Source organism: Pan paniscus, chromosome 6 (assembly GCF_029289425.2).
Source record: "Pan paniscus chromosome 6, NHGRI_mPanPan1-v2.0_pri, whole genome shotgun sequence".
NCBI lineage: Eukaryota > Metazoa > Chordata > Mammalia > Primates > Hominidae > Pan > Pan paniscus.
In genome coordinates this window covers 167,124,912-167,150,620 of record NC_073255.2, presented here as the reverse complement: position 1 = coordinate 167,150,620, position 25,709 = coordinate 167,124,912, and the positions used below count along the sequence as shown (strand labels likewise).

Sequence of the window (25,709 nt, the reverse complement as noted above, 5' to 3'; positions counted from 1 at the left end):
GATCACGAGGTCAAGAGATTGAGACCATCCTGGCTAATATGGTGAAACCCCTGTCTCTACTAAAAATGCAAAAATTAGCCGGGCATGGTGGTGAGCACCTGTAGTCCCAGCTACTCAAGGAGGCTGAGGCAGGAGAATCACTTGAATCCAGGAGGCAGAGTTTGCAGTGAACCGAAATCACGCCATTGCACTCCACCCTGGCGACAGAGTGAGACTCCGTCTCAAAAAAAAAAAAAAGACATAAAGTCCCTAAAGGTTGGAAATAGAGTCGTCAGCCCATTCCAGGTGTTTTGCATTAAAATATTAGCCATAACTCTCCTGATGGCAATCCTGAGCCCACACCTGTAGTGGGAGAGCCTGTAGGAACAGCAGGATGCCCCTCAACCAGTGAGGGAGACCTGGCTTTTGCTCCCTAAATTCCCTCTCATGAGTGCACAATTGAAAATTAAAAGGTTTCAGGAGCCAGGCACAAAATTCAAAAGTATGAGACCAGAAGGACTGCAAGAGCTATGTGTATTTTAAAGACATTCAAATTCAAAACCAAAGTCAGCAAAGCATCTCCTGCCCTCTTGCTACCTTAGCAACAATCCACAGAGCCGCTCTTGACAATCTGCTTCGCCATTTCCATCGCCTTAAGTCTGGGCATGTTCCTTTGCCTCTTCAGCACTTCAACTGCCTCAACAGTTAAATAAGGATTATAATACTCAGCCTGCATCTATCGCCAGGTGATTGGGATAATTTAATTATCCAATAGCTATAAAGTACTTTAAAACTATAAATCACTACAAAGCTGTAAGCAATTTAACCAATATCAAGCCTTCCTTATCTCTGAATATTTAATTTATGCTGTCTGTCTTAGAACTTAGGGATGTACATTCCAATATATTTTCCAAACTTCCACTGATAATATTGGTTGGAAAAAGTACTTTTTTCCTGTTGCTCTGACTTGTTGAGAGTATGGCTTCTGCAATTGTTACCCGGCTGCCCTGCAGCAAATCATATCAACAAATATTTACTAGCTGCTGAGCTAAGCCTTGTAGGAGATACAAAAAAGCATGAGATTCACTTTCTACACTGAAGGAGCAAATTGCCCAGCTGAACCACAGAACCTGTGTATTCTAGAGGAGGAAAAAACCGCCTGTGCTCCCTGGATGCCCCCAATATACCTGAAGCTTTACTTCAAATACAAGAAACAGCTGGTGTTCGTGATTTAAGGCTCAGTACAAATCGCAGAGAGAATTTATTTTACAAGCTGCCTGGGTTGGCAAAATTCCAGAATTCATCAAACAGAAAGATAAGGATGATGATGATAATGATAAAAATGATTCTGCATAGTCTTTCTATAGTAACACAAAAGAAGTGCAATCTACATAGGACATTCCAGAGTTGGAACAGGCCGTCAACATTACCCAAAACTGATTTACAACAGGGCCTTTCCAAGACCTGTAAAACCCAGTGACCCCCTATGTTTGATGTGGTTGTGTTTGGAAGCTGGACCTATGAAGGTTTCAGGCAGTGATCCTTTGTCTTAATTTCATAAAGGAAACTCGATACCTATAGAACCTGGGAAAGCTCCCAGAGAAAGAACCCCAATATTTCCAAACCCAAATAATAATAAAAATTATTTAACATCCAGCTAGTGTTTTTCTGTGATCTGTTGAGTTCTTTGTTATTACATTTCATGAACAATCTGAAGCAAATAACTCTATCACTGTAGGGAAAATGCTGAAGACCTGATTTATAAATGAATTTCCACCACTCAGTGAGAATAATTCTTTTTTGTTTGCTTGCTTGTTTGTTTTTGAGACAGGGTCTCACTCTGTCACCCAGGCTGGAGTGCAGTGGTGTGATCGTGGCTCATTGCAGCCTCAACCTCCTGGGCTCAAGCCATCTTCCCATCTCAGCCTCTTAAGTAGCTAGGACTGTAGGCACATGCCACCACACCTGGTTAATGTTTGTATTTTTTTGTAGAAACGGGGTCTTGCCCTTTTGCTCAGGCTGGTCTCAAACTCCTGGGCTCAAGCAGACTGCCCACCTTGGCCTCCCCAAATGCTGGGCTTACAGGTGTGTGAACCACCAGGCCCAGCTGAGAATAATTCTTTTATTTGTTATTTTTATTTTTTTAATTTCACTTTAAGTTCCAGGATACATGTGCAGAATGTTCAGGTTTGTTGCATAGGTAAATGTGTGCCAGCTGAAAATAATTCTAACACATATCAAGAGCTTCTACTGCCAGGTAAATAACTGAATGCTTTAATATTCTCTTAGTTAATTCTCTTGATAAGTCATTGCAGATACTATCGTTATTCTTTAAAGGTGAGAAACTGAGGAGCCCAGAGGTTATCTCATGGGCCAAAGTCATATGTGTCGGTGAAAAAGGTGGTCCATTCCACGGCTTTCCACCACCTGTGACCCAGAATACAGAAGTGGCTATGGTCTGCTCCCTGCCTCCAGGGGGTTACAGTCCAATGAAGGGCTCTGGTGTCAACTGGACAACAGCTAATTCCAAATATATCCCTCATTCTGTCAGCTACTTCACAAAGATCTTCTTCTGGGCCCCAAGAGAATTGGGTGCAACACCTGGAGGTGGCTCGGAGAAACCCATCCTCTCCATTACTGCAAAAAAGAGAACTCAAGACATTTTTCCCCATTATTGATAGATTATACTTTTTCCACCCACCTTGATGTCTTACTGGTGAAAAATTCCCTACAGACTGATTTGATGAGGTATGAAAGCCTTTCAAACTTAAATGTGCTTCAGAAATTTAAGTCGCTGCCAGGCACAGTGGCTCATGCCTGTAATCCCAGCACTTTGGGAGGCCAAGGCAGGAGGATCACTTGAGCCCAGGAGTTTGAGACCAGTCTGGGCAACATGGAAAGACCCCATCTCTACAAAAGATTTTTTTTTTAATTAGCCTAGCTACTCCAGAGGCTGAGGTAGGAGAATTGCTTGAGCCTAGGAGGTCAAGGCTGCAGTGAGCTGTGGTTGTGCCACTGCGCTCCAGTCTGAGTGACAGAGGGGAGATCCTGTCTCAAAATAAAAAGTCTAGCCCACCTTTTTTACATGTTTTGAGGAAGTAAACAAAGAATACAGAGAATAAAGTTAAGAATAGTTTATAATACTATCTTCCCTAGCTTTCCAAATCTAGACGGGCTCCCCTACCACCCATCACTCTCCTGACAGCAGTCTGTTTTCTTTTATTTATCGCAGCTCTCCTCACCCAAATTAACTTCTTAATTTAGTTGTTTACTTGAGTACTTCCGGTCTTTCCAACTACAATGAAATTTCATGCAATAAAAGATTTGTCTTCTTCTTTGCAATAATAAAATAATAAAACTGTCTCAAGAGCCAGGTGTGGTGGCTCGTGCCTGTAATCCCAGCATTTTGGGAGGCTGAGGTAGGAGGATCGCTTGAGCCCAGGAGTTTGAGGCTACAGTGAGCTATGATTGCCCCACTGAACTCCAGTCTTGGTGACAGAGCCAGATCCTGCCTCTAAAAAAAGAAAAAAAAAAAACTGTCTCTGGCACATAGTAGGTACTCAATAAATGCATGTTGAATAGTACAATTTTTGTTTAAAATTAGTATCTTTATAAACATTTTTAAAATTGGTTTTCAAGTCCATAGAAATAGATTAATTACAATCCATGGTTAGTGGCACACTCATCATTGATCTATGCATGGTCCTCTTTTTTTTTTTTTTTTTTTTTTGAGACAGAGTCTCGCTGAGTCACCCAGTCTGGAGTGCAGTGGCGTGATCTCCGCTTACTGGAAGCTCCACCTCCTGGGTTCACGCCATTCTCCTGCCTCAGCCTCCCTAGTGGCTGGGACTACAGGTGCCCGCCACCACACCTGGCTAATTTTTTTTCTATTTTTTTTAGTAGAGACGGGGTTTCACCGTGTTAGCCAGGATGGTCTCGATCTCCTGACCTCGTGATCTGCCTGCCTCGGCCTACCAAAGTGCTGGGATTACAGGCGTGAGCCACCATGCCCAGCCGCATGGTCCTCTTTTAATTATTTATTTAGCTACTTAATTAGGTTTTATTTTTATTTTGTTTTTATTTTTGTTGAAACAATGGTCTCACTTTGTTGCTCAGGTTGGTCTCTAACTGCTGGGCTCAGGCAATCTTCCCACCTCGGCCTCCCAGAGTGTTGGGATTACAGGCATGCGCCACCATGCACGGCCCGTGCTTCCTCTTATGTGAAATGCTTCGTTATACCTTTGGTGCATTTTTCTATTGAGTTATCTGTGCTTTCTTTATTGATTTGTTGAAGTTCTTCATACATTCTTTGTCTGTTGTTTGTATTAGAAATATGGTGAACATCCTCTCCTGGCCTTTAACTTGTTTTCTCCGTTTCTATAATATCTTTTAATGAACAAAAGCTCTAATTTCATTATAGTATCTGGCATTTATGTCTCGTTTAAGCAGTCTTTCCCTTGGCGGGGTGTGGTGGCTCACACCTGTAATCCCAGCACTTTGGGAGGCCAAGGTTGGAGGATTGCTTGAGGCCAGGAGTTCAAGACCAGCCTGGGCAACATAGCAAGGCCCCATCTCTCTATAGAAAGAAATAATAATAAAATTTTAAAATAAATCTTTCCCTTAAGGAATCTGAAAGATAATCTCAGTCTGAGGAGAGTGATCACAATTAGGCCCAGGTGAGAGGCCAGTCACAGAGGCAAGCTTGGTTATGCTTACCGAGGCACAGCCCTATCTGAGGCAGTCCTGACCAGCCAGCACAAGCGGCCAGCTGGCTGACTGGCAGGCGTGCTCTGGCTATAGAACTGGATATATCATGCTATTAGAGCTGGGTGCTATTAAAAAGTCTAATCATAGACTTTAATTAACTTTCCTTGCTCTGACGCCCGCTCACTAAGCAACCTTCTGATTATAATTTGGCTTCCCATGTATCTTGCCTACAGGGAGAGAATGTACTGCTCAGGCCGACGTGAGGATCCAATCCACTCACCGGTTACATGCCACGATGTAAATTAATAAATCTGCATTCTGATTTTATCATCTGCCTCATCTGAGGTCTGTAGGCGTGAGTCAGCATCCCCTAGTTTAATCAACATGGACACTGAGACTATCAAGCTTTTGAGCTGAAAAGCTAAGAATTAGACCCAGGACCAGAGTGAAATCACCGAGGTAACATTGCCCTGGAGGACCCTTGGCCTGATGAAGGAGGACTTCTTACATGTCATGCGATACAGACAGGGATTAAAGTCGACTTCTGACATTATAAAGAGTTGCATATTCAAAACCATAGCTTGGTTCCATTCAGGTGAAGGCAAAGAATAGGAGATGATCATGAAACTCACATTGAATATTTATTGGCTTATAAGCACACACCAGATGCTGTACAAATCCTAGGCAGGAGGTTAAGATTTACAGACATGTTTGGTAAAAGCAAAAAAACAAAAACAAAACAACAACAACAAAAGGACAGATGGTACGTGCTGAGGTGAAATGAAACAAGAGGCAGTTGGTTGATGAATTCTTGCTCTACTTAGGAACTTGTGGTCCAGGATACAAAATAGACAGACACACACACACAAACACACACACACACACACACACACAAACCAGGACAAGGAAACACAGGATACACCACAGCACAAATGGGAATGTGCCAGGGTGGTGAGATTATCCAGGCCAGATGAGTGATTTAGGACCTGTAAGATGAGGCCTAGATCTTTGAAATGAGTTCAAAAGGCAAAGAGGAGGTAAGCCCATTAGGACAGATGGGGATAATTTCACCATCCTGCAATTTAGATGGTCACTTCACCCAGCCTTCCTGGGCACAGTACCTACAGTGACACAGATCCCCTCCCGCCATCCTGGTCACACTGAATAACAAAGGGAGGAGAGGAGTAAGAACTGTAGTATCTAGAAATTCTCAGCACAGTGAAGGAAAGTGATCTTCTACTTTGTATTCAGGCCTAAAAAAGGAGGGGAGGGGCCCGGCACAGTGGCTCACACCTGTAATCCCAGCACTCTGGGGGGCCAAGGAGGGCAGATCACCTGAGGTTGGGAGTTTGAGACCAGCCTGACCAACATGGAGAAACCCTGTCTCTACTAAAAACACAAAATTAGCCAGGCATGGTGGCATGCGCCTATAAACCAAGCTACTCAAGAGGCTGAGGCAGGAGAATTGCTTGAACCCAGGAGGCAGAGGTTGTGGTGAGCCAAGATCGAGCCATCACACTCCAGCCTGGGCAACAAGAGCAAAACTCTGTCTCAAAAAAAAAAAAAAAAAAAACAAGAGAGGAGGGAGGGAGAGACCTTCACTGATATCCCTACAAGATTTGCTGCTCAAAGGAAAATATTTTCCAGGAAGACTGCGAGAAATTAAAGGAAATCCTACATCATCTTTGAGACCCACCTAAAGACAAGCGGTGTCTCCCACAGTGCCACCAGAGCAAGGTCACTGGCTTGGCTAGATGTGGATGAGGGTAGAGAATCATCTCAGATGTTCTTTGGTTCTAAAAATGAGGTAGAGAGAGACATGCCACCCAGGAAGGGGTGATGCTGAGTGCAGCCGCCCAGCCAGCAGGGTGGAAGGAGAAACAGACAAAAGGCTCATCAAAAACAGCAGGACCAAAATTGAGCAGGCTGGCAGAACCAGTTCTTGCAGGGACACCGCCAGGACACACGACTCCAGGGAGCTGGCTGGAGAGGGGCAGGCCTGTGTGCTCCACAAACCCAGAGGGCTCTGACTCACACAGGAAGGAATGAGCTCCTTTAACAATGGCCTCAGTGCGTGCACGTGTGGGTACAAATAAATGTAGACAGAGCAGGGCCATCGCCTAGTAGAAGTTGTCCCGCACATGCTCCATGATGGTCTTCAGCCCCAGCCACGTCTCCTCCGCAGTGGGGATGATCTGGTTAGCTGGCAGGAGAAAGCCATAGGTCCCGGTATCTCTCAACTCAAATGTGAATGCAAATTTGATGCCGTTGTCATACGCCCAGTCGATGCTGCTCCCGCTAGCTGGATCTGTAAGTCAGAGGACAAAACACTCTTGAAGCCCAGTTCCCTCCTGGGTTAGATGGGAAGGGGCCAAGAGCTCTGCCTGCCTGGGGTTCCTTAAGGAATCCAGAGTTTGCTCCTCAAGTCATCAGTCCTATGACAAAATCATCAGCCTGATCCCTAGGTCTCAGGACATCCTGCATTGGCCTGAGGTGCACACTGGTCTCAAATCAAGAGATCTGAAACCCCTACTCCCACCTTATTACTAACGCTGTGTCCGTCCTGTAAGTCCCTCAAAACCAATCTCTACAGAGAGTGTAGTAGGCAGCCTCCAAGGTAGCCCCAATGATACTTGGATCCCAGAAGTCAGGTCTTTGTGCAGCTCCCTTCTACATTAAATAGGGCTGACCTCACTAGTGTAACTGACAGGATGCTGCAGAAATGAAGCCGTCTGACTTTCAAGGCCAGGTCATAAAAGACACTGTGGCTTCTGCCTTGCTGTCTCTTGGATTACTCACTCTGGATAAGCCAGCTGTCATGGTGTAAGGACATTCAAGCAGGCCTCTACAGAGATTCATGATAGTGAGGAACTGAGGTAGTGAATGAAAAATGCAAGCTGATATGGTTTGGCTGTGTCCCCACCCAAATCTCATCTTGAACTGTAGCTCCCATAATTCTCATGTGTTGTGGGAGGGACCCAGTGGGAGATAATTGAATCATGGGAGTGGTTTCCCCCATACTGTTCTCGTGGTAGTGAATAAGTCTCATGAGATCTGATGGTTTTATAAGGGGAAACCCCTTTTGCTTAGTTCTCATTTGCTCTTTGCCCTGCTACCATGTAAGACATGCCTTTTGCCTTCTGCCATGATTGTGAGGCCTCACCAGCCACGTGGAACTGCGAGTCCATTAAACCTCTTTTTCTTTATAAATTACCCAGTCCCAGGTATGTCTTTATCAGCAGTGTGAAAATGGACAAACACACAAGCCTTAGGTTGACTGAGGCCCTGGAAGACATCTTGACTGCAGCCTCATGAAGGATCCTGAGCCAGAGCCATCTAGCTAAACCATTGAATTCCTGCCCTACAGAAACTGTAAGAAAATGGACGTTGATTGTTTTAAGCTGCTAAGTTTTAGGATTTTTTTTTAACATGGCAAGAGATAATGGATACGGAGAAGGGAGCACAGCCCTTGGGACTTACCTTTGCCAAAAGGCTTATGAAGGGCAAGAGATCCATTTTTCTGCTTCTTACCAGTCAAACTCTACTAGCTCAGAAATTGCCTAAGAGTACAAAGCATAGATAATTTTTTCTTTTTTCTTTTTGAGACAAGGTCTCAGTCTGTCACTCAGGCTGGAGTGCAGTGGCATAATCACAGCTTACCGCAGCCTTGACCTCCTAGGCTCAAGTGATCCTCCCACCTCAGTCTCCCAAGTAGCTGGGACTACAGGCACATAGCACTATGCCCGGCTAATTTATTTATTTGCAGAGATGGGGTCTTACTATGTTGCCCAGCTGGTGTCAAACTCCTGGACTCAAGTGGTCATCCCACCTCAGCCTCCCAAGGTGCTGGGATTAAAGGTGTGAGTCCCACGCCTGGCCTGGATGACATTAAATAATAAAATGATGTCAGTAGCAGCTACCATCTGTTGAGCAGCTACTATGAGACAGGCATTATATCAGACACTTCACACTTAAGATCTCCTAATCTTTAAAAACTCATTGAAGTAGGTTTTATTGTCCTTGTTTTACAGATGAGGAAATCCAAGCTCAGAATGGATAATTCACCTAAGGAAATACAGATGGAAAATGGCAGAGCTGCAATCTAAACCCAGGTCCATCTGATAATAAACCCCAGGCTCTCCTCAACCAACTTCAGATCTAGTGAGTATATTAACAAGCCTGTTACATGGAAATATGGGTCCTTTGGCTTTTCCATGGTTCCTGAGAGCTGTGTGATTCCTGAATAGCATTTGTGATTTTTCTAGGGATGCTTCCAGTGAGACTCCGTGCTCCCTCCCTGTGTGGTTCCCATGGCCTTTCTTTACCTCAAGAAAATGCTGAGTGAAAAGCAATGGTACCAGAAGTTTCTAGAAGTTACTTATATGGCAAGTGCAAGTATTTCAGAACACATTTGAGATTCAGGAAGGAGGCAAAAAGGCTTCTGCTGAGCAGTCAAAATGACGAAGTTTGTAAACTTCACTTTATTTGGGTCCCTGCTGAAAGCTACCTACTCTTTAAAAACAAAAACAACAACAAAAAATGGGAACACACTATTAACGCTGTTCTGCACACGTATTTTTCAATTAACAATTGGTGAGTATTCCCTTTTAGCGCACATAGATCTACCTCATTCATTTAAGGGCTGTGTAGTGCTGCATTGTGTGAATGCACCAAATGTGTATTTATCCTGCATTCTCTAGGTGGACATTTTAGACACTTACAAGGGTTGGGGCTCAGAAAGTGATATCCCAAAGGCTGATGTTTTGACACACTGAGGGCCCTCAGAAGCCACCCCCGAATCAAGGTCCCTCTAACTTCTTGTTCTCCATACCTGCCCCACCACCAAACACAGGGAGGGACTGTCTGTCTTTGGAAATTTCCTCATCTGACCAAGAAAGCATCTTTCCAAAAGAAATGCAATTGTCTTAAACACCCTCCCTAGAGGTCTCATCAAATAACCAAGAAAGATAAACCACCAGAAGAGATGAGACTGGGAATCATCACCACACCCAGACAGACTTCATCTATTCTTCTGAGAGCAGCTCCGAGAGATTGCCTGGAGGACTTTATCTGCTTAATAAGACAAGCTTTGTTCCTGTACAGCTCCGCCCCTCACCGTCCTGTAATATCTGCCTCCCGCCTCCCCAGTCCATACATCTCCTCCCTCCTGTATGAAAAAGGGTATACAAGCTTCTGTGCCCCATTGGGTTATTGGGAAATCATTCTCTTTTGATTCCCCTGTGCCATGCACACTAAAATAAAATTTTGTATGCCTTTTCTCCTATCGATCTGCCTTTGGTCAGTTGATTTTTCAATGAACCTTCAGAAGGCAAAGGGGAAGTTTTCCCTTGGCCCCTATACATGTCTTTTGTAACTATAGATAATGCTGTCATGAACACCCTTTCTTCCCCCATGTCTGATGGGTAATGCACCAACATTGTAACAAAATTGGAGGAAGGCATATGTCACACATGAGCGTGAAAACCCAATCACCACGCTTATGAACTACAAAAAGTACATGAAACTGCTTTATCCACAAGTCAGATGAACCCAAAGAACTTGTTTCCAAGCCCTTCCTGGAGCAGAATCAGTGAAGAGGAGGGGAAAGGGTTGCTAGAGGCTGTTGGCCTGAAGCAATACAAGCTACTGCTGACAGTCTGGCAGGAGAAAGGAGACACAAAACTCTACAAAGCAAACACAAGAAGGAAAACAGGCCGGGATCATTTAGCAGAAGGTCCAAACAGTCCAAGACGGCAGAGTAGGCCTTTAGCATATACGAACTGAGGTTGAGAAGTACACTTAACCATGAAAAAAGGGGCTTAAATCTCTTCTCCATGCTCTGTTTTAGAAGGCAGAAGAGTGTAAAATCCATTTTAGAATTATTTTTCTCTAAAATGGCGATCTAGGAAAAGGTCCAGCACTTGAAAGGACAAACGTCGACTGTGTATGTAGCACACACCATAACCTATGGCGTTGGATAGAGTGCTATTATACAAAAATTGATTGCTTTTTTTTTGAAAAAACAAGGAGGACAGACAAGGCCTATAAAGAATATGGAAGATGGGCTCTTAGAAAAGGTGGACATTTTGGCCGGTCGCTGTGGCTCACGCCTGTAATCCCAGCACTTTGAGAGGCCGAGGCGGGCAGATCACCTGAGGTCGGGAGTTCAAGACCAGACTGACCAACATGGAGAAACCCCATCTCTACTAAAAATACAAAAATTAGCTGGGGGTGGGGCACATGCCTATAATCCCAGTTACTCGGGAGGCTGAGGCAGGGGAATTGCTTGAACCTGGGAGGCGGAAGTTGTGATGAGTGGAGATCACGCCATTGCACTCCAGCCTGGGCAACAAGAGCGAAAAGAAACTCCATTTCAAAAAGAAAAGAAAAGAAAAGGTAGAAATTTTATGTCTCCTGGACAGCCCTCGGGAGAGCCTTCCTCCTCTTCTGTTGGAGCAATCTGATGAGTATCTCCCGGTTTTGGCAGTTTATACTGTGGAGGAGAGAAAAGAATGTGTCTGATGCAGGAGGACAAGGCCATTATTTAAGCTGGTGTTTGACCCACAGGCCAGGACCCTGGTGACCCCCAAAGATCTTTGGAGAGGACGTCCTCAGAGGGCACCTACCAAGTCTCTTCTGACTGTCTTTGGCCCCTCACTCCGTTCTAATTAAGCAGAGGATGCAGAAACTCTCCAGGTGTGTTGTCTGAAGAGTTCCCACTTAGCAACACTAATATCAAGAAACCATGAATTATTAATGGTTGTTGCTGCAATTAGCAACACAAACACCAACATCATCTGATGGCATCTGAAACAGAGACAAGACTGTTGAGATGGAGTCCAGAGGAGGGCCCGGGGGGTGGATGGAGAATCTTCCTAAAAGAGGGGGTCTGAAGTGAAGCCAGTTGAAAGTGAGTCAAGTTGGAGGGGAGAGTGGGCGGAGAATTGAAGAGGAAAGAAACGGCAGCGAGTTTGCAGGGGTTCTGAGGGTGGATCAACTATTGAGACTATTATAGAAAAGCCAATAGAGGGGAAAGAAGGGCGAGGTGGCTCACGCCTGTAATCCCAGCACTTTGGGAGGCTGAGACAGACAGATTGCTTGAGCCCAGGAGTTTGAGACCAGTCTGAGCAACAGAATGAGACTCTTTCTCTACAAAAAAAAAAAAAATACAAAAATTAGCTGGGCATGTTGGTGTACGCCTGTACTACCAGCTACTCAGGAGGCTGAAGTGGGAGGATCACCTGAGTTTGGGGAAGTCGAGGCTGCAGTGAGCCGAGATTGCACCAGTGCACTCCAGACTGGACCAGAGAGTGAGACCCTGTCTCATAAAATTTAGAGAAATAAAAGGAGGGCACCACCCTAAGGGGGATCAGAGTTGTGCCTTCCATGTTCATACAGCCATGCATCACTTCACAATGGAGGTATGTTTTCATCATCGTGCAATGTACTTACACAAACCTAGATGGTATAACATACTGCACACCTAGACTATATGGCATAGCCTATTGCTCCTAGGCTACAAGCCTGCACAGCATGTTACTGTACTGAACACTGTTGAAAGTTGTAGCGCAATGGTGAGTATTTGTCTATCTAAACAAATCTAAACATACGAAAGGTACAATAGGCCAGGTGCACTGGCTCGTGCCTGTCATCTCAACACTTTGGGAAGCTGACAAGAGAGGATTGCTTGAGCCCAGATAAAGATCCCTTCAGGTATTTTCTTCTCACAGTCTACAAGATATGCTCAGCCATAAGGCGCTCACCTCCATCTCATCCTTTCCATCCTCTCACATGCAAGCCCTATATTCAATACTCTTTCAACCTTCTATCTCTCTTCATATATGCTACCCCCCAAATCCCACCAGTCTTTTACCTTCAATTTTTTTTTTTTTTTTGAGACAGTTTCGCTCTTGTAGCTCAGGCTGGAGTGCAACCTCTGCCTCCCGGGTTCAAGCGATTCTCCTGACTCAGCCTTCCAAGTAGCTGGGATTACAGGCGCACACCACAATGCCCAGCTAAACTATTTTAGTAGAGACGGGGTTTCACCATGTTGGCCAAGCTGGTCTCAAACTCCTGACCTCAGGTGATCCACCCGCCTCGGCCTCCCAAAGTGGGAGGATTACAGGCGTGAGCCAACGCGCCCAGCCTCAACACCAATTTTAAACCCCAACCAACGCTCATGCTCTGATCTAATTAAAAGTTCTCTCACCATGTTTCACCACCTTACTTCCACTCACATAAAGGGAGCCCCAAATTAGTTTATAAATGGCAGCACATCAAAAAACCCTCCCTCCAAGCAGGATATGCCATCTTTAAGGGATATCATAATGATACCCACTCTCTCCCACCTAAAAGAGTTGTAGAGGCTGCCCCCTTGCCTTTGGGCACATCCTCCCAACAAACAGAATTAGTTGCCCTAAGAGCCCTAACCCTAGCAAAAAACACACAATTTATACACCGATTCTAAATATGCCTATATCATCATCCATTCCAATGCCCAAATTTGGAGCGAGCAGGGCTATCTCACAGCTGAGGGAACTCCTATCACTAATGGAAAACTAATCCATCATCTAAAGGCAGCTTTACTTCCAGAAAAGGTTGCAGTTATCCATTGCAAAGGACATCAATCACATTTCTTTAGGGAACTGTGAGGCTGACTATTGAGCAAAACACATCTCAACCAATCATCCAATTCCCCAATACCTATTTCTCCTCATACAACATATCCCCTCCTTTTATCCTAAACACCAAATATAGCAACTAGTTATGGCGGGGGCACAATTCAAACCCCCATACTGGTTCATACAAAACAAATTAGTCCCACCTAACCCTGAAAAAACAACTCTTTTATGAGATATTCACAATCTCTTCCACAGTAGCCATTTACCTCTACAACATTTCATAAGTTCTCATATACACATAACCCCAGATATAAAGGAACAGTTAAAAGTCATTTCCCATCAATGCTCTATTTGCCACAAAGCGTCACCTTATTCCAACACTAAACCCCCTTCTTTCCCAACCTTTCAAGCCAGGGGACACCTTCAGGACAAGACTGGCAAATTAATTTTACCCATATGCCCCAGTAAACAAGGTTCAATTTCTTTTAGTTCTGGCTAATACCTTGTCAGGATGGGTGGAGGCTTTTTCCATCCAACAATCGAATTTCTATTGTCGCCTCCAAATTAATAACATAAATCATCCCCAGGTTCGGGGTGCCTCTTTCTTTTCAATCTGATAATGGCCCTGAATTCATTTATCAAATTACTCAAACACTTGCACAGGCCCTACTAATCACCTGGAAGCCACACATCCCCTATCACCCTCCATCTTCAGGAAAGGTTAAAAAAATGAATAACATTCTAAAAAACACCCTCACCAAGTACTCACTCCAAACACATACAAACTGGGTTACACTTTTACCTTTGGCCCTTCTAAAAATTCAGGCACTCCCACCTAAACCTCCAATGCTCAGCCCCTTTAAACTCACGTCCAAAAGACCACTCACACCTTTTGTTCCACCTCAGAGTCAAGCCCTGCCTCCACCAACCCCTCTCGTTTCCCCTCTTCTACATACCATCCGCCATTTTATTTGGGAATATGCTAACAAATGCCTGCCACAACCCGTAACTGACTCCTCTAATCCCTTCCTACAGCCAGGAGACTGGGTTCTGGTAAAAGATCCCAGTCCTACCCCCAATTCCCCCCTCACACCTAAATGGAAGGGACCTTACCAGATCATCCTTACCACACCCACGGCAGGAAAACTCCAAGGACTCCCCAACTGGTTTCATTATACTTCTCTCAAGAAAACAGACTTCCCTTCACCACATACCCAAACAACCAAGTCTAAAATCCCTCAGCTTTCTCTTGTGTCTCCATAGGACCCACTTCCCTTCACCTCACCCGAATCCCGAAGAAAAAGGAAGAGAAATCCACATACGCCGCTTACATCTCTTTCTCTCCCAAATTTTCATCGCTTCCTAACCAACCTCATTACAGCCCTTCAGTGGTACTCTTACAGAATTCCCATTATACATCCTGAACAGCTCCTTACTGTGCTGTGGGACCTATGGCTTCGAGGAACTTTCCAGGACTTTACTCCTACCCAAATAACTGTTTTCTCTTTTTCTTGTTTCTTTCAGTATAAATTCCCTAATCACATCAACCTCACCAATACAACCACTCCTAACTGCTCTCAAACTAGAACTCTCTGTAAACCTTACACGATCCCTCTTGCTGCAAGCTAACTGTTCCTTTGCTCCGGAATGCTGAATGTGCTTATCGCTGTCTTCCTCAGCTTACGCAGCTCTTCCTACAACCCTTCATGACCTTTTAACAGGAAACATAACCCTAATTTATAAATTCCAGAAAGGAGCTTCCTTTTTTAAAAGAGCTGACACCCTGGTCAGCGATTATCCTGCTTCCAGGGCCAATCAGGCCAACAAATTATTTCAAACCTATTACGACTCCCTACAACACCTCAAGCCCCAAGGCCCTCCCATTAAAGGGCCCATAACTAAACACACCCCCATTTTACAACAAGCCTCACTTTGCTTTTCAGCCTCTAAGGAAAATTTCCCTGTAGGGTCCTTAACACCTAACCAATGCAACCGCACTCATTATTATTAAACACCCCTCTGACCACCAAACTAACAAAGTTGACTACCGAGGATCACCAGAAGCAAACAGAGCATTTTTGCAACTGGATCTTTTCACAGCCTCTCCCTCAACCAATGCCTCTGGCCCAACTTTTGTTGTCCCTGGTGCCCACCTTTTTCCATGGTTGCATATCAATAGTGCAACATCTGACTGCATTAGTGTGTACAAAATAACTCTTTCTATATCTCTACCATAGTGGGTGTCTCCCTGGCCTCCTCCTTGTCCACCTGGAGTAATGAACCACAAGAAAGAAAAAACACCCCGTCTTTAATTCACTTGTTTTCTTTCCATATCTCCACCTGTATTTACAACGAAGTCTTGTTCTTTTGGTGTGGCACCAACACATATCTTTGTCTCCACACCAACTAAACTGGAACCTGTGTCCTAGTTTATCTTTCTCCCTCCATTAAACTAGTTCCTCCTAATCAACCTTTACCCATTCCATCTGTCCAATCTGTTTTTAAAAAGAGGGCCATCCATATCATTCCTTTGATGGAGGCCTTAGGTGTAACCTCTATACTTGGATTGGGAGCAGGCAGATTGGCCACGTCTTTAACATACTTTAAAAAAACTCTTTCAACAGAACTACAGGGTTCTTTAAAAAATATAGCCCGAAGCCTTATAAAAGCCCAAGACCAACTAGACTCCTCAGCTGCAGTCCTCCAAAATAAATGGGGATTAAATCTTATAACAGCTGAAAAAGGGGGCCTCTGCCTCTCATTGGGTAAGAATCAGGCCTAGTAAGAAACACTGCTGAAAAACTTTTAAAAAGGGCTAAAAAGCTAAAGGAATAGCAAAACAACCAAATAACTTCTTGGTTTGGAAACAAAATCATAACACAGGTCATCCCATTCCTGGGTTCTGTCCTAATAATATGCCTAGGACTAATGTTCTTACCCTGCCTAATCAACCTTTTTCAAAGATATTTAACTGACAGAATCCTGCCCATCTCACAGACTACTACCCAAAAACATCTACAGACAGCATTACTCCTACAGTCAATCCGAGACCAAAAAACTCTCCATGCCCTCCTCAGCAGGAAGTAGCCAAAAAGAACATGCTGCCCTTCATCCTTTTATAACTACAAGGTCTGGATTGACAGAGCAGGAGCATCACCATCTTGGGCAAACACTGCCATTTTAAGTTCCCCTTGATTAAAAACTAGCCCCAAACATCAGCCTAATGGGTAATGTCAGCATGACCAGAAACATTCCAACTCTAAGATAAACCTCCCCTCCAACCAGAAACATGCCAACCCCAAGATAATCTCCCCACTGATCAGAGATATTCCAACCCAGGAAATAAAACTCTCCTTCACACAGAAACATTCCGAGCCTGCGATAAGCTCCCTCTCCCTAAACCCTTAAATACCCTTAGTCTCTAAGAGAGAACACTCCTGACCGAAATCAGCCAGAAGCCCCTCTCAGGTTTATTCCCAGAATAAACCTGTCTTTGACTGCTAAGCTGCTTTTTGTGTTTCTTTCCTCTTTCTTTAACTCTTACAAGAAGAGGGCTTGTGCTGGAAAACTCCTCTTTATAATAACCATCAGATCTCATGAGATTTACTCACTATCATGAGAACAGCACAGGAAAGACCTGCCCCCATGATTCAATTACCTCCCACCAGGTCCCTCCCACAACATATGGGAATTCAAGATGAGAGCTGAGTGGGGACACAGCCAAACCATATCAGATGGGGTCTTGCTATGTTGTCCAGGCTCAATGTTTGTCCATCTCCTTTAGGAAGATGAGGGAGTCTCCCTCAACTCCACTACCACCATCAGTTTACCAACTGAAAGGTGGGTTTCCCTTGAAAATGAAGGGATGGGCATGAGGAATTTTTGATATGATGTTGATGAAGGGGATTGCATGCAACAGCTGTCACCACACAGGCGTGATGTAGTTCAGCCTATTACCAACAACAAAAACAATCAGATGACAAGTAAGTCTAACTTACAGCCCTCCTCCCACTCCATTTCAAGTTTTCTCTCAAAGTGCTTTCTAAATAACTCATAAATAAGCGAGTACTTACAGACAGTGGTGCAGGTGGGACCCACTTGGTACTCAGTGCCCGACACAGAAGCCAGAGCTTTGGCCGCAAGCCTCGCCACCTTGTCCTGGGAAGGGGGAATCCGTGGAGTGAGAAAAAATGGATCCTGAAGCTTGACCTTCCTCAGCTGCTCTGCTCTGGGATGGTTTGGAAGATTCTCAGCCCCTCCCCTGATTTCCTTTCTGGTCCCTTGTTTCCCCTTCACCCAGTGCCAAGGCCCAACTGTAAACTGAGGGAGGTGGCATGGTTCCTTCAACTCCTTCTCCCACCACACCCCCAGTTCTTGACTCCCAGTTTGGGGGAGGAGATGAGGAGGGAAGTGGAAGCCTGTGCATTATGTACTCAGATTGGAAGAGATGGGGGTTCTGGGGCTGCTCACTGACCCACTAGGAATCTAGTAAAGGCACCACCGTCTTCACCTATCCTGAGAAGGGAGACATCATGCACACATGAGGGAGGGCCAAGTATGCTCAAGAGAAAGCTCTCAAAGAGTTGGGTGTTGCAGAGTGGAGGAGGAGAAGGACCGCCATAGGTGGATGATCCCTGTGTAGAGTGCCTGCCTGAGAGGCCGGGTGGGGGTGGGGGAGCAGAATCAAGCCTGCACTTTGCCATGAGCCTGGGAGGGGCTGCATCTGCCTGAGGTTTAAGGGCTGGCTGTGAGCCTGGGCAGCCACCTGCAGTCACCCTCCAGATGCCAGGCCTGCTCCTGATGGCCCACGTTCTGGATGAGACACAGAGCACCCCAGGCTGTGGCCTTCGCCCTCCTTAAACTCTTCTTTCACTAGAGTGAGGATCTCTCCCCCTTGCCCACCCAGGTGCCACCCACAGTCCTTGGCAAGCAGTGGGTCCACAATACATGGCAGTCAGAAAAACAAGGGAGAAGGAAAGGTGGGGCAGGCATGGTTCTGGGAACTCATAGCAGACACAGAAATAAAGGGCACTGTTTTCCTGTCCCCAGCAGATGACAGCATATCCCAAAGGGCAGGGAGAGAAGATTGGACCTTCAATGAAACATGCCTAGGCTCCTGGACCCTCCCTATAAAGCTGCAGAGCTACCACCTTAGCAGCGCCAGGAGGGTCAGGCGGGCCCCAGGCTGGGTGGGAGGCAGCTGTGACTCACGAGTTCCTCGGCATCTGGGGCCTTTTTGACTGAGTACCCATATGGATACATCAGCAGCTGCGAGTAGCTGTGCAGGTCGATGAAGCACTTGAAATTCCCATGTTTTTGGATGAAATCTACCACTGATTTCACCTCCACTTCCGAATTGGCGTGGGGTCCATGGTACACTTCGGAGCAAGGGTTGTCGCTGGCTCCCTTTCCTGTTGGGGATAGCCCAAGAACAAACATTAACTCATAGTCCAAGAACACAGAAATGCAAGACGCTCCACCTAGAGAGGGGCCGAAGGTATTGGGAATGGGCAGGCCATGGCGAGACGGCCCAGGGCACCTAGTCCACGGTGGGTGTGGACTGCAGAGAAGGCATGGAAGAGGGAGGGTTGGGTGTTGGGTCTGCTACAGCTGAGGAGAAAAACTGTTGGAGTTGACCTTGCCTTGTACCAATAGCAGTTGTCATAAATAATTAATATCACCCTTGAGAATGAGTTGTAATTAATAAGTAGACTAGATAATTAATATGAATACCAATAAATAATGAAAATGACTCCATTTATTCTGGTGTCAACTTATTCTCTGGTTCAGATCTTAAAGGCCAAGTGTGCCAGAAATAATCAATTGTTGTGGCTAAAATCTCTTGATTATTTGACAGGTATTTAGAAACACTGCTTTCTGTATTACTTCATAATATAGTTCCCTTGGGTTTCTAGGGTGTGTGTGTGCACACGTGCATATGTGTGTGTGTGCGTGTGTGTGTATGAGTGTGACTGAAACCACCCCAGTGGTGGGAATATCTGACTTAACTTTGAAGCTCTGAGTTCCCACATTTGTATCAGTTCCTTTCCCACAGTCATTATTTTCCCCCAATGGTTTGTGTGGTATTTCTATACAAGTAAAAGAAGTACATTAAAAACAAACCATCAGGGCCGGGCACAGTGCCTCATGTCTATAATCCCAGCACTTTGAGAGGCTGAGGTGGAAGGATCACTTAAGCCCAGAAGTTCAAGACCAGTCTGGGCAACATGGCAAAACCCCATCTTCACAAAAAAATACAAAAATTAGCTCGGCATTGTGGCATGCACCTATAGTCCCAGCTACCAGGGAGGCTGAGGTGGGAGGATCGCTTAAATCCAGGATGTCGAGGCTGCAGTGAGCCATGATCACGCCACTGCACTCCAGCCTGGATGACAGAGCACGACCATGTCTCAATAAAACAAAACAATCCATCAGTACAGCCATGGGACAGTGAAAGAGAACTGTCTGGATTTGAAATTGGAAGCTGAGTTTAGATCAGAACTCTGTTCACCCACGTCATCTTGAGATTGTCTCTGAGCTTCCACCGTCTCATTTCAGATCATAAAATTCACTCGCTAGGTGAGAAGAATAAATATGATAAATACTGGAAGGTACTTAGTACACAGTCGGCACTTTTGTGGAGGGTGGTTTTTAAATCGCTGGCACTCAGAGCCCAGGTCTCCTAATTCTCTTTCCCTTTCCATGACAGCCAGCTGCTAAGGTTCATATCTACACATCTAAGGGTACTGGAGTGGAATTTTCACAGCACAGTCTTGCCCTTTGGGGTGACAGTGCTAATTCCTCTCTTCTGAGTTGCTGCCAGGAGTCCTTCCGCCTGCTCACAACTTGCCCAGGCAGGGCTGGTAGGGTCAGGGATGAAGGTTCCCCGTTTTGTATGTCTTAGAAGAGAGTGTTTTTAAAATATTAGCGTAGATGGCAATCTCAATGTAAGATGCTCTGTCCCACCATTCTCTCGGGAAGACAGACATTACTATCATTCCCTTTCAAAATCACAAAAATATATTTTAAAAAACAACAAACAGTCCGGATGCGATGGCTCATGCCTGTAATCCCAGCACTTTGGGAGGCTGAGGCGGGCAGATGACCTGAGTTCAGGAGTTCAAGACCAGCCTGGCCAACATGGCAAAACCCTGTCTCTACTAAAAATACAAAAATTAGCTGGGCATGGTGGCATGCACCTGTCATCCCAGGAGGCTGAGGCAGGAGAATCACTTGAACCCGGGAGGCGGAGGTTGCAGTGAGAGTGAGCCAAGATCCTGCCACTGCACTCCAGCCTGGGCGATGGAGCAAGACTCTGTCTCAAAAAAAAAAAAAAAAAAAGGCTGGGCTAGGTGCCTCATGGCTATACTCCCAGCACTTTGGAAGGCTGAAGCAGGTGGATCATGAGGTCAGGAGATCAAAACCATCCTGGCCAACATGGTGAAACCCCATCTCTACTGAAAAAAAAAAAAAATACAAAAAAATAGCCGGGCGTGGTGGCGTGCACCTGCGGTCCCAGCTACTCAGGAGGCTAAGGCAGGAGAATCACTTGAACCCAGGAGGCAGAGGTCGTGGTGAGCCAAGATCACGCCACTGCACTCCAGCCTGGGTGACAGAGCGAGATTCCATCTCAAAACAGCAACAACAAACAAAACACTAAGTCAGAGCCTAAGGAGTGCTCCTCAGTCTCTCAGTGACGCAGCAACGGAACCAAAGTGGAAACGCACTCCGTCCCGGCCAGCTCAGAGCACTGGTAGACCAGGCGAGCCCAGGGACAGCAGGATTTGAGAACTGTCTCCCCACCACCTACCTGCAAAACTAGCGTTCCAGTTTCTATTTGGGTCAGCACCAATGCAGGAGCTTCCAGGATTTCGGGACCGCGTCTTCCTCCATAATCGGTTCTGAAAAAGCCACCAAGGAGCGGACAAACACCAGAGGTAGATCAGATCACCGAAGAGGGCTAGGGTGGAGATGACACGCAGGCAGGGCAGGCTGCTTGCAGTTCTGCCAGGAGGGCCCTGGGGCTCCTAGTTCTCATTGAGCAGTTGTCTCTCCTCCCGCAGAGAGAGGAGTATTTCCCCTTCCGGCTCTAAGAGAAGGACTTCTTCCAAATGTACTGATGAGACCTTTATATGCTAGAACCAGTCAGATACCGCCTGAATCCACTGAATAATTTTTTGGCTTTGGCAGAAGTGGGCAAATGGACACTATATGCCTCGGTGATAATAGATGTAGCTGGAAGCACACAGCCCCTGTTTCTTGCTTGCCTAAAAAATTCCCCTGAATCCAATCAAGCTCTAGACCTGGCAATCTATGAACAGGAAATACAGGGGATAAGGGAACAAACTAAATGGCATAACAAAGAAGACATCAGCCAAATTCAGAATGTGAGACACTGTACAAGACAAATTACTTGGCTTCTCCCCTAAATGAGTGAGACTTTTAAAAGGTGTGTGTGGGTGCTGCTGTAGAATAAAAGAGGCTGCAGAGACACAGCACCAGGTGCATGCGCAGACCTTGTTGGGTCCTCACTTGAACAAATTGACTCTTAAAAACACTTTTTTTTTTTTTTTGAGATGGAGTCTTGCTGTGTCGCCCAGGCTGGAGCAGTGGCACCATCTCGGCTCACTGCAAGCTCCGCCTCCTGGGTTCACGTCATTCTCCTGCCTCAGCTTCCCAAGTAGCTGGGACTACAGGCACCCGCCACCACACCCAGCTAATTTGTTTGTATTTTTAATAGAGATGTGGTTTCACCATGTTAGCCAGGATGGTCTCGATCTCCTGACCTCATGATCCGCCCACCTCGGCCTCCCAAAGTGCTGGGATTACAGGTGTGAGCCACCACGCCTGGCCTCGGCCTCCATTTTTAAGGTAATTGGGGGTGTTAGATGATATTAAAGAACTTCCATTATTCCTTTAAAAGTGATAGTAGTGCCATAGGGTTTTTAAATTTTTTTTTTCTATCGTCAGTTAGAGATGCGTACTAAAGTAGTTTAGGGTGAAATAACATAATGTGTTGAATATGTTTTAAATATGTCAGGAAAAAAATGTGTGGGAGGGCAACAGATGAAAAGATTGGTAAAATGTTGGTCATTGTTAAGACCCATGATAGGGAGTTCATTAGACTATTTTCTCTAAGAAGAAATATCCCCTTGTGATTCTCAGCTCTGAGGATGACTAAAAGATGAAATCCCAAGGAAGCTCATAAGGTGCACATTTGTGGTAATTCTCTCCAAGGTCAGACAATTAGTGGCAAAGCAAGGAATTCAACAGTCTGCAAGCCCAGCCCATTTGGGAATACTCACTTGAGTTTGAGTATACACATATCCGTCAGGATTGGCCACAGGCAACAAGAAAATATCCATTTTCTCCAAGATGGAGGTGATAGCTGGATCCCTCTGGTAATCAGATACAATCTAAGCAGAGACAATATGCTTGTCAGCTATCCCATGGCAGGATGGGCCATTAGGGCTGAACCATGTATCTTCTCAAGATGCCCAGCCACCAGCTAGAATGAATGCTCCTAGAACAGCATCCACCCTCAAAAGCCTCCCTGCCACCCTCAGAGGCTCGCTCTCTGCAAAGCCCTCTGAGCCCTTCAAAGCCTGGAGAGACACGGCTGCTTGGGGACATGGCTGCTAATGGCATCAACTGCAGTGAGTCCTGGGGTACGTGCTTTATTCCTTCCTTCCAGGAGGAGGGAGCCACACATTGTAATAGTTTTTAGGAATTTGAACCTCCAATGAAGAGGGAGGGAAGATGTGTCCTCCACATGCACCCCTCCTCCCCTCCCCGCAGACTTTCTTTCTTTCTTTCTTTTTTTAAGACAGAGTCTTGCTCTGTTGCCCAGGCTGGAGTGCAGTGGCGTGATCTTGGCTCAACGCAACCTCCGCCTCCTGGGTTCAAGGGATTCTCCTGCCTCAGACTCCTGCTGCCCTCCCAGCAGCCTTTCTAGGAGATGGAGATGGCGTGAGGTCCCCGAGGGTCTATGGGGCCTCGTCTGGGTGTTGCTCTGCTCCCTTTCTGCGGAGTGGACTGCTCTCAGAGGCTCAGGCCCACCTCTGCTGCATATCAGCTTGTGCACCACCAGGAACGCAATCAATTTGGCCGCAGTGAGCTGACCAAGGGGTTTTGACCATTTGCTTCTCCAATCTGAAAAGGCCCCCCAGCCGACTGGGTCTTAGTAGAGAACCCTCCCACCTCGTGCCCCAGGCCCAGCCACATGGCATGCTGCAGGGGCACCCCGGCACCATCAGCATTCCTGGCTAATACCACGCGGCATGACCTTCCTTGCCGTCCAGATTGCAGTGGCCTGGGAGATCCACTCTCGGGAATGGATGCCTGCATTCAGCCAAACGGCCGGCCGCCGCGCGCCTTTCCCAGTGCTGAACTGCAGAAGGGAGAAAAGGCTCGAAAATGACCGCCTGCCCGCATCTCTGCTCACTTCTCCTCTCTCCAGCTCTCTCCCATTCATTTAATTCATTTAAGATAATTCAGAGACCAAATGTTCCTAAGGGCACCATCTATTTATCGAGCTTATCCGTGACCTGGAAGCTTAATTGGTTGGCTGCGGGGCCAAGCTGCAGCTCCAGGCAGCCTGAACCTCTCCAGCATTAGGAGCAAATGGGAGGGGAAACAACCGTTACTGTGTTTTATGATGCCGGTGCCATTAGAGATAATGTTATGTCTCTTGAAAGACCTCAAATGGTATCTCAACAGCGAGAGACATAAGGGTACACAAACCAGGCTGTTTCGGTCGACATGATAAATGAATTTGGTTTTAAACTAAGAAGAATGGGGGCTCGCTATAGCTCTTTGTAAATGGCAGCCATGAATCCTGGCTCCTGCCTTTGCCATAGTGTTGGGCCCCCTTGGGTCAGAGCTTGGTGCTAATGAAGCCAGGGTCTCCAACAGATCGGCAAAAATATTTAAATGTAATTATCCAGCTCCGTGGCAGGTCTCCTCTCCCACTGGTAATTTGCTTAGTGCTATAAGCCTGAGTTCTTTGGGACTTATACGAAGCTGAGGGTTTGGCAAATTCTTAGCACCATCAGTGTTCCATGGGTTATATGCCCAAATTCCTTCTTATTCATTCAACTGGATTTTTATGTAATTTATGTCATTATCATAGCTCTCTACCTCCTTTGCCAATACAGTCTTGAATCTGTTAGAAATATTTGGAAATTAGGCTTTGTGCATCCAAGGATCAGAGGCTGGGCTTAAAATTACACCAACCCTCAAATTCACTTCCTAGGTTGATTTTCCAGTAAGTACCCCCTGAAAGCAGAATAGAAGTCCGGCCCACCCCAACCTGTCCTGCTATTTACAGAGGTGAGAATGAAAGTAAAAGACTGTCCCATCTGAGAGCTTTCTGGAATACTAATCACCTCCCTTTGATCCTGTCTTTCAGCCAAAACTTGGAATGGGATGTGCTCCTTCTAATTCCCCCTACATTAGACAAAAGCAAGGGGCTCTGTCAGACCAAGTCCCAGCCCAGGTACAATGTGTCCTGACCTCGCTTTCCTCCCTGAAGTCAAGGAGTTCAAAAAGCTGCCCTTTTCAGAGGTCTGAGGCTGGGTCCTGGGCATGGGGACCCAGGAGACCCTTCCAAGTGCATGTGGCCTCACCTTCAGTACATACATCGGCCGGTTTTCAAACGAATGTCCAATCTTCACCCTCCTCGCCAGATCAGGAAAGTCTGCAGCAATGTTGTCCATCTCGTGGTAAATCTGAAGCATGAAAGAGTGAATCCAGGGACATGTTAAAAATCTGCTCAGCTATGGCTGGATATCTGTGATTTACTTTGTTGATCTTAACTATCTCTTCCGGGACCCTAATCTTGGAATTGACCATATTATCGGCATGGAAACGCTGATTATGAGACCTGCCTGAATAGTCCTTTTCTACAATTTTCTGGAGAGTAGCACACTTGTGTGTTCACAAAATTGTAGTCCACTAAACTAGAGTAGAGAGGCTTTTGCAATATTGCTCTAACACTGTGTCCTTTGTCACTGTACTAGACTGGACAGTCAAAGACAAGCGGCCAGGCACAGTGACTCATGCCTGTGATCCCAGCAATTTGGGAGACTGAGGCGGGAGGATTGCTTGAGGCCAGGAGTTTGAGACAGCCTGGGCAACATAGTGAGACCCCATCTCTACAAGAAACATTTAAAAATAAAAATAGTTCATAAAAAATACGGAAGAGGGAAGGAAAGAAAGAAATTTTAAAATTTAAGAATAATAATAATAAAATAAAATAAAAACAAGCCAGGTGCAGTGGCTCATGCCTATAATCCCAACACTTTGGGAGGCCAAGGTGGGAGAATCACTTGAGCCCAGGAGTTCGAGACCAGCCTGGGCAACGTAAGGAGACTCCCCAACTCTACAAATAATGAAACAAAA

General features: G+C 45.8%; 1 protein-coding gene and 1 non-coding gene across 2 annotated transcripts in view; both read right to left on the bottom strand.

The window, feature by feature from the left end:
• Positions 1-4,043: 4,043 nt before the first annotated feature.
• CPA4 (carboxypeptidase A4) overlaps positions 4,044-25,709 on the bottom strand; it is a 32,306-nt gene continuing 10,640 nt past the window's right edge. The window contains exons 5-11 of the mRNA XM_055114862.2: positions 24,935-25,036; positions 23,593-23,697; positions 22,613-22,723; positions 21,118-21,208; positions 18,519-18,718; positions 17,381-17,465; positions 4,044-6,994 (exon numbers count right to left, since the gene is read on the bottom strand). Coding sequence (XP_054970837.1) covers positions 6,807-6,994; positions 17,381-17,465; positions 18,519-18,718; positions 21,118-21,208; positions 22,613-22,723; positions 23,593-23,697; positions 24,935-25,036 — 882 coding nt within the window. The 3' untranslated portion in view covers positions 4,044-6,806. The remainder of the gene's footprint in view (positions 6,995-17,380; positions 17,466-18,518; positions 18,719-21,117; positions 21,209-22,612; positions 22,724-23,592; positions 23,698-24,934; positions 25,037-25,709) is intronic.
• LOC112440604 (small nucleolar RNA U13) lies at positions 10,100-10,203 on the bottom strand. The gene has a single exon (XR_003028628.1). It is a non-coding gene; the product is annotated as a small nucleolar RNA U13 (small nucleolar RNA).